Below are 14856 nucleotides of genomic sequence, written 5' to 3' on the forward strand. Positions count from 1 at the left end.
TGTGCTCTGTAATTATTTATTTGATAATTGTGTTTAGCGGCTTGCATTCATTTGTAATGTGTTATGAATAAAATCAGGTTGAATGAATTTTATTTTGAATCGCATGCAACATTGAAAGGTTCTCTAATTGCATTCAAGTGGTTAATTTTCTACTCACAATTGAGCTATCAAGATATTGTAGGGCAATTGCAACATCCAATAATCACAATAGTTAGGGCAGAAATTTATTTTATTTTGCCAAAAGCAAATTTCAGCAATACAACTCTGAATACAAAAAAAAGATGAGTACTTACAATTCGAGAGGTAGACGATCTCTCCCAAACTCTAAACCTAAAACTCCAAACCACAATGTCTTGTAAAGATATTAATCACCACTCATAAGCTTTACCTATACCACTCAATAATAGTAATAAAAAACTAAATTTCCTTAGACTAATAAAAAAGTAAATTTTCCTTAAGCACTAGTGTTTTACTCCCCTCCCGAAATATATTTTTTCCTCAAGGTGGAATAAAAAGAAAAGAAACTGTTGTTGGATGAAGTCGTAGAGCTCCCACATGGCGTTGTAATCTGGCTATGTTTTTCATTTAATAAGGAATTCTTAGTGACTCTTTTGGGTTTGAAACATAGTCTTGTGCATATCCTTCGACAGTATCAGAATGTGTTGGTATCCTGACTTCAAATCAATTCTAGAGAATATCACCACACCAAACAACTTATCCAATAGCTCATTGATCCCCTGAATCTCTGTCAAATCCTCAATGTGTCACCTCCATGTTCAATCAAGGATTTTGGCCCTGCATTCTGAATTACCCTCACCACGGTTTTGAGCATCAGCAAAGTCTTTCACATACTAGGGTCACCGCGAAACACCACCATCTTATCACCCTCTTGAATACTTTGTAGTGTCAAAATTAGTCCCTTACAAATTTTCTTACTCTTCTCCGCTTGTTCCATTTCCATCATTATTCCTAATATGCCTTTCTTCCTAAAATTTATCATAGCAAAATACACTAGCGCAGTTGGAGGCAACACTCTGCTAAGGTCCCACTCACCGTAGTTCCTCGGACGGCCAGCTATCTCGCCTTTTTGACATTTCCTAACCTACCCTTCACTACTACTAGCATCCTCTTGCTTCCGCCCTACTGTCTGGCTCTCTAAGCAACCTTTGCTACCTCTCTGGCGGCCCAAACCCTTGCCGATGACTACCAACATCCCTATATTCACTCTAGTGTAAGTTTATGTATCATGTTTGTCGTTATTTTCGATTTCCGTTCATCAGTTGTAATAGCCTATTTTCTTTTCTAGTAATATTTGTTTTTTTATTATTGTTTAGGTGAACTATGGTATCAAGGTCTTATAGCATTTCCTTGTTCTCTTATTCTTCTTGTATTAAGATACATTTATTTTCATGCACTAAAATTCTTGGGTTGGAAATTTTATTTATTAATTACCATTAATCTTCTCTTAGTTTTATGAATCGTACTCATTTGATTACTTTTGTATTTTACACTCGACACAAACCTTTTTGCACAGCTTGAACTAATAAATGTCATACATTTTTATTTTTGTGCAAAAGATTTGCAGTGAGGAGTACACCAGACTGCCATGTATACTTTTGGGAGTTCAAGCAGAACTGTCCATGATAATTTCGGACCTTACTATGGTATGCTATGCTGATTATAATTGTAATATGATTCCTTTATTCTACATTTCTTTGGAATCAAAGCTTCGATTAATAACCCAACAGCATAATCGATTGCATGTAATAATACTGATATTCAATATGATAGGTATTGGGTATTGCACATGGTGTCAATCTCTTATCGGGGATGGACTTGCTCTCATGCATCCTTTTTGCTATACTTGTTGCCATTCTACTTCCATTTCTGCTCAAACTCTCAGTAAGATGCGTACTACGTCTTTTTAGTATGGCCAGGTTATGAGTAAAATTAAGTTCATTTTAATTGTTGGCTTCAATGGCAGGACAACGGAAAGGCTGCTGAATTTTTTGTATACATAGCAAGTTTTGCTTTGTTTTTCTATGTGTTTGGAGTATTAATTAGTCAACCAGAAGTTCCAGTTATAAATGAGTTTTTGCCGAAATTGACTGGGGAGAATGCATACTCTGTCATGGCTCTTCTTGGAGCAAATATAATGTCTCATAATTTTTTTATCCACTCTGCCATAACACAGGTTAGTTTGCTTGTTTGTCGGAGCATCTATCTATAAACTGGGAAAGTTGTGATGTTGTTATCTTCCTTTACCGAAACTTTTTATTTTGTGTTCCTTGAAAATCATTAATAGAGCGATTGAACAATATCTGGCGGTATCTTTGGAGACTATTCAATTTTCTTTTGAACCCATTTGTATGCTTGACTATTATGCATGAGAATTGGGGTTTCTTTATAAACTAGTGTAATTGAAATCAACTTCCTTTCATACAAAATAAGTGGTATTCTACATGATTATTTTCCTACTATTTCCTTCATGAATTGCTATATGAAAGTTATTGAGTGCTGGAATATTCATCTCAATAGAGGAAGAGTTTGTCTTCATAGCATTGAGAAAAAATTTCTGCAGACGCTTGAAGAGGTTGAGGGTAGCTTCAAGAAGAAAAGATTTTAATGTAAAATATCCATGAAGGAAAAATCATGGGGCTTAGTCTAATTGAAATACTTTTCAATCATTATATGTCACGAACGGGCTTTGGTGTTTAGAATTATCATGACGGGAACTGTTGGTCTAACGGAGGAAAACGATATAATAGTTTTATTTCATAGGTAATAGGAAATCCAAAACATAAAAGAACAATTCTATTTATAAAATTTAAAGTTACAACCAGTTCATATAAATTTTTAAATATTTAAGAACTAATCTACAGTTACTATCAACCTGCACTTCTTATGCCTATACACGCACTCCGCAGGATCCATCTAGCATAAAGCTGGTTTTCCTGTAAAAAAGTTAAACTACTTACTGAGCAAGTGTTTCTAAATTACAGTAATTATTATTTTAAAATATTTTGTAAAAATACAGTATGCATCAAAAAAATAGTGTGCGATAAAAAGAAAACCGTGAAGAAACCAGTTTCGTTTAATTTCATTTATTTCTATAACTCTTTTCATTCTTGGGAGTTATCATCTATGTAACGGTTCTGTTACATGGGGGAAGGGGAAACGAAGAATCAAAGAAGAGGAAGGGTGGGTCAAGTAAATGAAAAGAAGGGAGAGGAAGCGAGGGGCTTGGAAGCCTAACTGACAAGTTCTCCCTATAAATCGGCGCGAGAGGCGGGAGCTCTAGTGCATACTGTCAGAGAGTAGAGGAAGGAGAGGTTTTCGTGATTTCTTGCCCAAGTAAACAACACAGTAGGACTTGCGCTTGAGGGAAGAAGAAGATTGCAGTGTTGCTTTGTTGCGTCAAGCCGTGACATCGAATGGGAGGGAGCTAAAGCCTGAAATTTCGTAAGCGAGGGAAGAGGGGATGACAAGTGGCTCGTGGCTTTCGGTGCGAGGAAGACGAAGGAGGAGGAGGTCACACCTCTATCGCGTGCAGAAGGGAGAGGAAGAGCAGGTGAAATCGCGAGTCACATGGCTGGGGTAGGGCTCGATCGAGAGGATTTTAAGGGTATGTTAAAAGATTATATTATATGTATTATATTTATAAGTTATTATTTAAATATTATACTTCATTTGATTCAAGTGTCTTTAAAGATTAGGTTTTTAATTTTAAAATGTATTTTTATATAAAATTCATAATATTTAATATTTTTTTACACGATAATCAAACTTCAAGCTTAAGTATTAAAATATTAAAATAGTGTAATACAATGATAATTGATAATTAAATTAAAAAATAATTAAATATAGTTATGATTGAATATTTTATTTTTTCTAGACGATAATTTGATAGAAGAAATACAAGTTAAGAGCAAACAGATCGTCTATCATCGAGATGAGTACTCATGTTCTTATATTATCGTGATATTTTGCTTGTTTTAGATCAAATACATTTATTGGTACTATCATTAGTTATATTAAAATTACTACAAACTTATGATTTTACATTCTAGTGAATTTTGTTCATATTGTATTAATGTATGTACAAAATTATTTAAATAATTAATAAGTATATTCATTGTTAAACAAATGTGAATTAAATTTTTTTTTAGTAAATAATGATTTTGATGGAATGCTTGTATGTGTATGACTGATCATGATGGAGTCATTCTTTGATAATACTAATGGAGGAACACTTAGGTACCTGTGAACTTAAATGAAAAATAATATTGATATTGAACTATTTTATGTGGTGCAATTTTTAGACGGTGCTTTTGTAACGGTTTTACATATATAGATTCATTGAATATCATTTTAAATGTTTATATTGTTTTATTAAAAGCTTAATTGGCATACATATTGTTTTTTCTCTTTTATTATTGTTGTTTAAAAGTACGAATATTCACTGATTTTTTAGTTCATTATTATTTTAAACTAACTTTTTAGATTAATTAAGTGATTAGAAGACGAATGATATAAAATAAATTATTTATAAAAGACACGAACAATCAGTAACTAGGGAAATTTAAATATACTATTTTAATTCATTTAATTAGTGACTTTCATTTTGTTAATATTTAGTTATATAAAATGGAAATCAAAATTTTAATCCCATCGTCCGTTTCTGCCTTGGTTAATTCTAAGCCTTGGGTTGATTCGTGTGGGTCCAAACGTTTACTTTTAGAAATATACATTTAACATTTTCAAACCCATCATAAAGATACACAAACATTTTTATTGTCATTTTCGTATACGGGAACATATTTTCTTGTCAATATTATCTAGAGGTACCTCTAATATATCTGCATATATTATATTTTATTTATTTTCTTACATTTAACATTCAAATGAAAAACATAAATTTTAGCATTTTAAAATAAGAGTTGTGAGATGATGAAAACATGTGTAAATAAATAGTGTTATTATAAAAAAAAGAAAAGCATATTAACTCACTTGTATAGTCTGTAGTCAGCTATCACTTTTCTCAGACCAATCTACTCTTTTGGTGCACATATAGTAGAAAATTAGACTTGATTAGCTTCTATCAGTCTATTCTTCTTTCATTTGAATTCTAACTTAAAAAAATTGACATTTTCATTTGCCTTTTATTATTGTTACCTTAATTCATTTATAATTTAGCTAGCGAATTAGTTAATTTTTGAATTAACTGTACATTTAATATACCTATATAAATATAGCTGTCTAAATTTCTTTTTTTTTCCCTAAAACGAATAACTTAATGATTTGGTTATAATTTTATCTTATTATTAAGCTATCTCAACAATTAGTTTTACTACATAATATAAAATATTAAATTTAAATAAATTTGCTTTCCTAAACTTTTTTTTTTACATGCTTAACTTAGAAACAATTTATTTTGGCTTTTAAACCTAATTTAATTATATGAAGAGCTATTAAACATTTAAATTAAGCTTCACACCTGAATTCTTTTCTGTAGCAAAGTTATCTTATCAATTTAGTCTTCTCGTAAATAGCTTATAATTTTAAAAATTAAAAATAGAATTTTTTGAAATTAATTATATTACTTAGAATTAAAATTTCGAACATAATAAATGTACCTTGCACACAGAAGGCTCCAATGGTCGAGCTTCTCACATATGGAATGAGTGTAAATGGGGAAATTCACTCAATTTCTCCTCCTTCGCAGTGAATCAAGAAGGTGTAATGGCTTGTGTAAGTTGCTCTTTGCCTCCCCTCTTTGATGAAAATTAGAGCCAAAAAACCCCCCTTCATTCTCGGCTTGCTCGGATAGGGCACAAGAATAGTCGCTTGTCCTTCTCAAATTTCTTGTTTGCTCGATCGAGTGTCTCCTATATGCGTGAATAGCTCTTGAATGTCGATTTCTCTTTCCAGAGCTTGTAAACGCTCGATCGAGCTTCTCTTGATCGTGGAAAAGCCTCTCACAGTTATGGGAGAGCTGTCCGACCTCTCCATCTTTCTCGATTCATCGATGACGCAAGAGGAAGGCTTGTTCGAGCCTCAATTGCTCGGTCGAACACTCTTGCAGCTATACAATAACCTTCTCCTCTTGCTTTTTCTTCTTCTTCTTCCTCTGTCTCTTACCCATCTTTCTCTCGCTTCCTTTGCCGTGCTTCGAATGGAAAATATATGAGGGTTTAAGCCTCGTATACTTCCCACCGGCGGTGGAAGCGATGCTCGAATGACACTTGCTTCATATGTGTCGTAACAGGTAAGTTTATTTCAATCTTTTTATTTTATAATTATGTTAATGAAAAAATTAAAAGGGTTATTATTACATTATAGGATTCCTTCTCCATAGCTAGAAAAGTCGTAAATACAATGTTGTAGAAAGATTCGTGGTTATATTTGTTGTAGAAGTCTTGCAATTTCTTACTTATCATCAAGTGAGAGTGGATGGTTGTTTTGGACTCTGGTCAGGCTACTAGGAAGGCTAATGTTGATTTTTCGTAGGTGCAAGGTGTCAGTTGGCTGAAATTGTTGGTAGTTGGCTCATTCCTTCTCTTAAAATGAGGGGAGGTTTATTTGCCAAGAAGATGATAATATGAATTGTTTATTCACTCAACATGAACAATTACTGATATTTTTTAAAGACTGAAGCTGTTTGTGATTAGTAATGGTGATGACAGAATGATTCAATTGAATTAATTATTTGTGCAGTGTACTTTGAATGGTAGAATCAAAGATTCACCAGTTTTAAATTTGTCTGTTCATAAAATTAGATCAGGTCAAGGCTGGTAGTTTAATTTAGAGAAGTATGTTAGATATGGATGAAATTTTAAGATATAAACATAGGATTTATGTTCTAGATATTCGTAATTTGAGAGAGAAAAATTTTGGAGAGGCACACTTATCTTGTTATACAATGTAATTTGAGAGAGAAATTTTGGAGAGGCACACTTATCTTGTTATACAATTCACTCCACAAATAATAAAATGTATCAGGATTTCAAGGAAATTTTTTTGCGATCATTATTGAAGAGGAGCATGATAGAATGTGGCTAAGTTTCTTACATGTTAGCCAGGGAAGAAATAACCTTAATACTTAGAGGTTAATTACAACCTTTACCAATTATAGAGTGGAAATGAGAGGATTACTATGGATTTTGTAATTGGATTGTCTAGTTCACGACAGGCCGTGTTGTTTTTTGGGTATATGCTGATAAATTGACTAAGTCTGCCCATTTGTTGTCTATTCGACAAACGTATCCTGTTGAAAAGTTAGCCAAGTTATATGGATTAAATTGTAAGGTTGCATGGATTGCCGAAGTCAATTTTTTCAAATAGTGATGTCAGATTGACTTCTAGATTGTAAAAGAAAATTCATTAGGCTTTGGGCACAAGATTGATTTTTAGCACAACCGTTCACCCTAAAACTGATGGTCAGTAAGAAAGAACATTCAAATTTTGGAGGATCTATTAAGGCTATGTATTTTTAACTTTAATAGAGGATGAGAATCACATATAATTTTGATACTTATTATAACAATTATCTGACTAATATTGGGATGATTACATATGAAGTTTTGTATGACAGAAAGTGTAGAACGACTTTATGTTGGCCTAAAATAGGTGAATCATTGGAGCTGACTTATTGATGCTGTGGGATAAACGCCACTATAGTTAGGTTTAATTGTTGTTTGTTTAGGTTTAAAACAAACAAAATTGAGAGAGCGAGAGTGTGGGTTTTTTGAAGAAGGGAGAAGGAAGAAACATCAGTGAAGGAGTCATGTCCTAACTGAGCAAAGAAGGAAATAGCAGAAGAAGTTGAACCCTAGTTGAAGGAGCGATGGAGGAGATCGGCTCGTCGTGCTGTGTTGAACTCGAGCCACGCTCAAAGGAAGAAGTTGGGTGACGACTCGTATGCTTACACTTAAGGACAACTGACCGAAATATTTTAAGTTTAGGGTAAATACAAATTTTAGATTTATTTAATTATTTAATTTAAATAAATGTTAGAAGTGTTAATGATAGTTTCTGTTAAGTTATAACAAGATCCTTTAATCAAAGAACTTATATTTTATAAAATTTGGAGATAAAAATTATTGTTTTCATATGATAAGTAGTTAAATGTTAAAGTTTTATTTATATCAAGTAAATAACTGATAATGTAAATGCTTATGTGAGATTTAAATTAAGCAGTAATTGAAGGCCAATAAATTTTTGGGATTTGAGGAAGAGGTGAATGAAGACATTCAAATAGGATAAGGTAAATATTTGTAATTTTATAAATTAGTTTAATAATTAATTGCGGCATTAATTTCATATCAATAATTTTATGAATTAATTTTAATGATATTGATTTGTCAAACGGTTGAATTAATGAATCAAAGATATCAATTTTTTTTTTTGCTAGAGAAAATAAGGCGAAGGGACAACTATTTCTGAAGTCACTTAAAAGTCTTAAGTGAATACATGTTTTCTTAATTGCATTAAATTGAAGTTTTATTTAAAAATTACTTGCATCATTGTCTTATAAACACCTATTTTTCTTATTATATGCATATTAAAAGTTAAAGAATTTTTGAAATGCAATTAAATGAAATAGGAAAGGGTAAATGGTTGTTTAATAATTTTAATTAGATAAAAATAAAAAGGAAATGAAATATGAGACATTAAATCAATTAAGATTTTTCCTCCCGATGTTACTGATAGAGGATGTGATGTAAAACTTATGGTTGATTATAATTGTTCACTAAGTTGTGTGAACTTATGGTTTAATTTAATTGTTTATTTCAAGTAAAACATTGGGTTAAAATGACTGACAGGAGATAATTGGTTTACAGGAGGACTACCAATACTAGGTTATATGTTTTTTATTATTGTTCTATTTTATTATACTATTTAATTCTGATAAATGTTGGATTATTATTGGTTAGATTATTATATGACATTACTTTTACAATATGTTTTTTCTTTTTAATAAATTTAAATTTTCATTTAGTTTACTTTGTGCTTCTTGGTATCTCTTTTATAAATCGATAGTTATAATACTTTGTGGAAAGTAAATGAAATGTTAATTATACGGACGATCTTCTGTTTTTGTATTGGTAAATTTTAAGCCCGAGCTAGGTCGCAACACTTCTTTACAAAAATAACTTGGTTCGTGGTTGAGTTTAATTATTTTTTTGCTCAAGTCATTGGGTAAAAATGTCAAAGAGCAAAGCAAGGATAGAAAAAAGTTGTACAAACCAGTTTAAAAAAAGAGTAATATTAATGATATTAAAAAATTAAAAAAATAATAATAAATATCTTTTTGACACATGTTCCTTCGAAATAGATGCGTCGATAGATGGGGAGTTAAACATAGGGTTTGGTCTTTCTCTTATGCTCATACCATTAGAGAAGCTAGAGAATGCTAGAGAATGTTAGGCAGTGGGGAAGAGGAAGAGAAAACAAGTCGATGATAAGGGAGTAGGAGAAGCAGAAGGAGAAGAGAAGAAGAGGAAGAAGTGAATTCAAGCTAAGCAAAGGCCTCGAATACTCACCTTGGTGTGTCATTTTCTATCATCCGCACGAGTGAACGAGGAGAAGGTGTATCGTGCGAGCCTTAGTTGAAAGAAGGGGACGAAGAGTTGAGTGGGAGAAGGGATCGTTCTGAGCATTCAAATCGAAGGAGAAGGGTTGTGAGTATGCGAAAGAAAGAAAGGGATATTCCACCCAAACTTGCAAGCTTGCGCCAAGAATAAGAAAAGGGGCTGCTCCAGTGAAAGAGCAAGAAGAAAGCCGATTGTGTGTGCGACGCTATTGTCGATCAAAAAGAGCTTCACGCAAATTGTTCTACGCGAAGAAGAAAAAGACGGGAGAAGAAGCTTCTGATCGGAGAAGAGGGGAGGGGGTGACTTCGTACGAGAAAGGGAAACCGACCAGTGCTTTTAGTTAAGGGTTTTTATAATATTAATCTTTGAATATATATACATTTAATTTTTATGTGTTAATAGAGGGTTTTTTTTATGTAAGTTATAGAAATTTTAGATTTTGGATCGAAAAGAGGGTGGCAACAGGAAAGAATGGTTAAGGTGAGTGAAGACTTTAATATGTTGCTTGTGAATTTAACATATATGTTTAACTATTATAATATTAGTAGTATTTTTAATTAAATGAGGATTTTGAAAATTTAATTGGGGGAGGTGATCTGCGAAGGAGAAAACAAACAAATTTAGTTGAGGCAAGTCATACTTATGTATTTTAATTTAGAATTTATATTAATACCTAAAATAATGTTTAATTGGGAAATACTTTATAGTTTTGAGTAATAACAATAATGAAATGATAAAATATTATGCTTTGCCATTTTAGACACTATTTAGAGGCAAGAAGGATTAAGTGGCTACAAGAATCTTCTAAAAGAAAGATGAATATTTATACTTTAAATTATAGTAATTGGTTTCTCACAAGTCTGAGTTGTTCTATGACTTGCTTAGATAGATTTTACTGGTTCTTTAAGTTCAATTGATCATATTGAGTGTATGTTACTGATATTTGAATATTTTTTAAATGCATGATTCATGCTATTGAATGATATGAAAATAAAATTGGAATGAGATTTTCTATTTTGATTATTTGCATGTGCATGTTTGACTATGATGGAGTTACCCTATTTTAGTACTTATGAGAAATGCTATAATACCCGTGCACAAATGAAAAATGATATTGTTATTGAAGTTCCTTAAGTGGTACAATTTTAGACGGTGCTCCATTGACGTTTGTATATAAATTAAAAGGTTATTAATTTGTAAAAAATACAATAAGACAACGAATATTTAGAAATAGCTTGACTGATTATGCTAGATAATAAAAACTGCCAAAGGCTTTTATATTTTTACACAGTTTAATTCGCATACATATTGTATCATTTTTTTATTGAATTACTATAGTTTAGGAATAGGTATTTATTATGTATTCACAACTTACTGTTGTTTTAAACTAATTTTTAAGGTTTAATTTATTTTATTTAAAATATGAACAATAACAGAGAAAATGTTTATAGAATACACTGTCAACAAAAAATGAGATAAAATTTAATTGTTTTGCTTTAATTATTTTTATTTGTAGTTCTTTCATTTGCTAAATATTAATTATATAAAATGAATAGACAAAATTTAATTTCATAGTCCGACCATCTGTTCCCGCCTTGGTTAAGTACAAACCTTGGGCTAGATTGTGATAGAAGTGGTTTGAAAGAGGTTTAGGAATAATTAATGTATTATGGATGAAAGACCCAATAGAAAAATTACAAAGTAATCAATAATAATATAATTGAAAGTTTAAATTAACACTACTAAAATAATTATTTTAATTCACGCAAATGGTTGCATCCGAGATTCAAGAAGAGGGAAATGTGGTAGAAATTGAAGAAATATTGCTTGCTATTAATGTTAATGCAAATGTTCTGACTCATTGTGCCAGCTATGACTCAACTGATTCAGGAGTCAGATTGCAGTCTAGTAGGGGTGGTGAGATATTGTTGTGGATAAGTTTTTGAATATATTTGAAGACATGCATCCGTCTTTAATTAAGGGAACTGAAGATCCGATTGAAACAAAAAACCGCTAATAAGGATAGAGAAAATATTAGAAAGCATGACGTGCCCTGACACAAGAATAGTACTTTTAGCTACATTTGTGCTGGATGAAGAAGCCGAAAAGTGATGGCATAGGCAGTGTCAAGAAAGTTAGGGGACATACCCAACGTGATGATAAGCTGGGAGAAGTTCGTGGAGCTTTTTTTGAAGTGGTTTGTTCTTTATTCACGCAAAGACAGATGCAAGATATGTTCAATAAGTTGATACAAGGAGATAAGTTTGTTATGCAGTATGAAATAGATTTTACTAGATTGTCAAGATATTTCCTAAAGCTGATAGCTACTGTGATAGAAAGTACTACAGATTCCTTTTAGGATTAAAGGATTTGTTCAGGTAGCCATTGATGCCTTTGGACATTGATGATTATTCAGTGTTAGTGGTGCGGGTTGGACTAGTAAAGATTGATTTTCTACTTATTCAAAAGTTTAAGGAGAAACAAGAGGAAGATTGTTAATGGAGAGTATGCGGATCAATCAGAAGGATTTAATGTGAAGAAGCCAAAGTTCAATTCTAACAGATTCGGTAGTGGCAGTTCTTTTAGTACCATAGTCACTTGTGTCGAATGTGGAAAACAACATAAGTTTGAATGTTTAATGGGCTTTCATACATGCTACTAGTGTCGCCAATCTGGTCACATAGCTAGATATTGCTCTTCACTTAGCCGGAAAACATTAGAGGAACATAAATCAATCGAAATTCCTTCACAAAAGACTGCAGGTGGGCAGAGAATGATAGAGTCAAACGTTTCAGCTCCTGCTCAAGCTCAATCAGGATAACCAGTTCGACCTTGAGTTTATTTACTTACTACTAGAGAACCTGAAGAACTTACTGCTGATGTTGATGCTACCAGAGCTTGATGAGTGTTATGTTTCATCATATATTATTGGGTTGAAATTCTAGTGTATGCGTTTATCTGAGGATGGGTGAAGTTTGTTATATGTTGCCATGTTTCAGTTGATGGGTGAAGTTTACTTTAGTTGAGTTTTCTTGTACGAGACTTTCATTCTAGTACACCCACTTTCCATCTCAAAGAATGAGATATGAATTTTAGATAGAAAATTTATGAATGAATAACGTTTTGCTTAATGAGAGAGATTTGAGATTTGAAGAAGATTATGCAAATTTCGAGGATGAAATTTTATAAGGATGGGAGATTGTCATAACCATTTTAAAAAAGAATAGTATTAATGATATTAATAAATATCTGTTTCCACATATATTCCTTCAAAACATGTTTTGATAGCTGGGGAGTTAAACAGAGGGCTTGGTCTTTCTCTTATGTTCGAACCATTAGAGAAGCTAGGGAATGCTAGAGAGTGAGAGATAGTAGGAAAGAATAAGTGAAAGTGAGCCGATGATAAGGGAGAAGGAGAAGCAGAAGGAGAAGAGAAGAAGAGGAAGAAGTGAACTCGAGCTAAGCAAAGTGTTTGAATGCTTGCCTTGGTGTGTCGTTTCCTTTCATTCGCGCCAGTGAACGAGGAGAAGGCGTATCGTGCGTGCTTTGGTTGAAGGAAGGGGAAGAAGAGTCAAGTGGGAGAAGGGATCACCTTGAGCGATCGAATTAAAGGAGAAGGGTTGTGAACATGCGAAACAAGATGGCAGGATCTGCCCAAACATGCAAGTTTGCGCCGAGGAATAAGAAAAGGAGTGGCTCTTGTGTAGGAGGAAGAAGCCCGCGCGTGTGTGATACCGCTGTCCACCAATAGGACCTTCACATGTTTTGTTCTGCGCGAAGAAAAAAAAAAGGGACAAGAAGCTTCCAATCAGGGAAGAGGGGAGGGGGAGATTGTGTGCGAGAAGGGGAGACTGACCAGTGCTTTTAAGGTAAGGGTTTTTATGATATAATTTATGAATTTATGAATACATTTAATTTTTGTGTTAATAGTAAAGTTTTTTATGTTAGGGTTCAAGTTATAGAAATTTCAGATTTTGGATCGAGAAGAGGGAGGCGGCAGTAAAGAATATGGTTAAGCTGAGTTAAGGTTTTAGCATATTACTTATGAATTTAATATATCTATCTAACTATTATAATATTAATAGTGTTCTTAATTACATCGTAATTTTGAAAATTTAATCGAAGGAGGTGATCGATGAAGGAATAAACAAACAAATTTATTTGAGGTAAGTTATGCTTATGTCTTTTAATTTAGAAGACATTAAAACCTAAAATAAGGTTTAATTGGGAAATACTTTTTGACTTTTGAATAATAGAAATATTGAAGTGATAAAATATTTTGTTTTACATTTTTAAACTCTAAATAGAGAACATCAAATATTATATTTTGAAAGTAAGGTGAGTACTTGTACTTCTAAATTATTGTAATAATTTGATTTTCATAAGTCTGATTTGTCCCATGAATTGGTTAGATAGATTTTACTTGCCCTTTAAGTTCAGTTGATCTTTGAATGTCATTTAAATGTATGATTTATGTTATTGAATGATATGAAAAGAAAATATGAATGAAATTTATTATTTTGATTGCTTTCATGTGCATGTTTGACTATGATAGAATTACCCTTTTATGATACTATCGGAAGAACGCTAAAGTACCCGTACACGTAAATTGAAAATGATATTAATATTGAAGTACTTTAAGTGGTACAATTTTTGACGGTGCTCCCGTGATGGCTGTATATAGATTAAAATGATATTAATATGTAAACGATATAACAAGACACATAGTGAATGTTCATAATCACCTTAAATGATCGTCTAGTACAAACCCCCAATTGTCCTTATATTTTTACACAGTTTAATTGTCATGCATATTGTCTCTTTTTTCATTGAATTAAATATAGTTTAGAAGTATGAATATTTACTAACTCTGCTAACTTTCTATTGTTTTAAATTAATTTTTTTCATGTTTAAATTATTTCATTTAAAAGATGAACAATAACAAAGAAAATATTTATATAATACATGGTCAACAAGAAATAAGATAAAGTTTAATTATATCGCTTTAACTATTTTATTTCGTGCCTCTTTCATTTGTTATATGTTAAATATATAAAATGAACATAAGAAATTTTTAATTTTCACCATCTGATCAACTGTTTCTGCCTTGGTTAATTATATGTTCTTGGCCAGATCATAACAAAAATAATGTAAATAACTCCGCATAAGACGCAAGAATACATACATACATATATATATATATTGTATACATACATACATATATATATATATTGTATATATATATACATATATATATATA

At 31.9% G+C, this 14856-nt stretch overlaps 1 protein-coding gene across 1 annotated transcript in view; it reads left to right on the forward strand.

The window, feature by feature from the left end:
* Nucleotides 1-14856, forward strand: part of LOC110038606 (protein ETHYLENE-INSENSITIVE 2) — a 44376-nt gene that overhangs the window by 18578 nt on the left and 10942 nt on the right. Inside the window, exons 4-6 of the mRNA XM_020743494.1 lie at nt 1578-1664; nt 1792-1902; nt 1985-2194. Of these exons, the coding sequence (XP_020599153.1) occupies nt 1578-1664; nt 1792-1902; nt 1985-2194 (408 nt within the window). The remainder of the gene's footprint in view (nt 1-1577; nt 1665-1791; nt 1903-1984; nt 2195-14856) is intronic.

This window comes from Phalaenopsis equestris, unplaced genomic scaffold (assembly GCF_001263595.1).
Source record: "Phalaenopsis equestris unplaced genomic scaffold, ASM126359v1 Scaffold233263, whole genome shotgun sequence".
Taxonomy (NCBI): domain Eukaryota; kingdom Viridiplantae; phylum Streptophyta; class Magnoliopsida; order Asparagales; family Orchidaceae; genus Phalaenopsis; species Phalaenopsis equestris.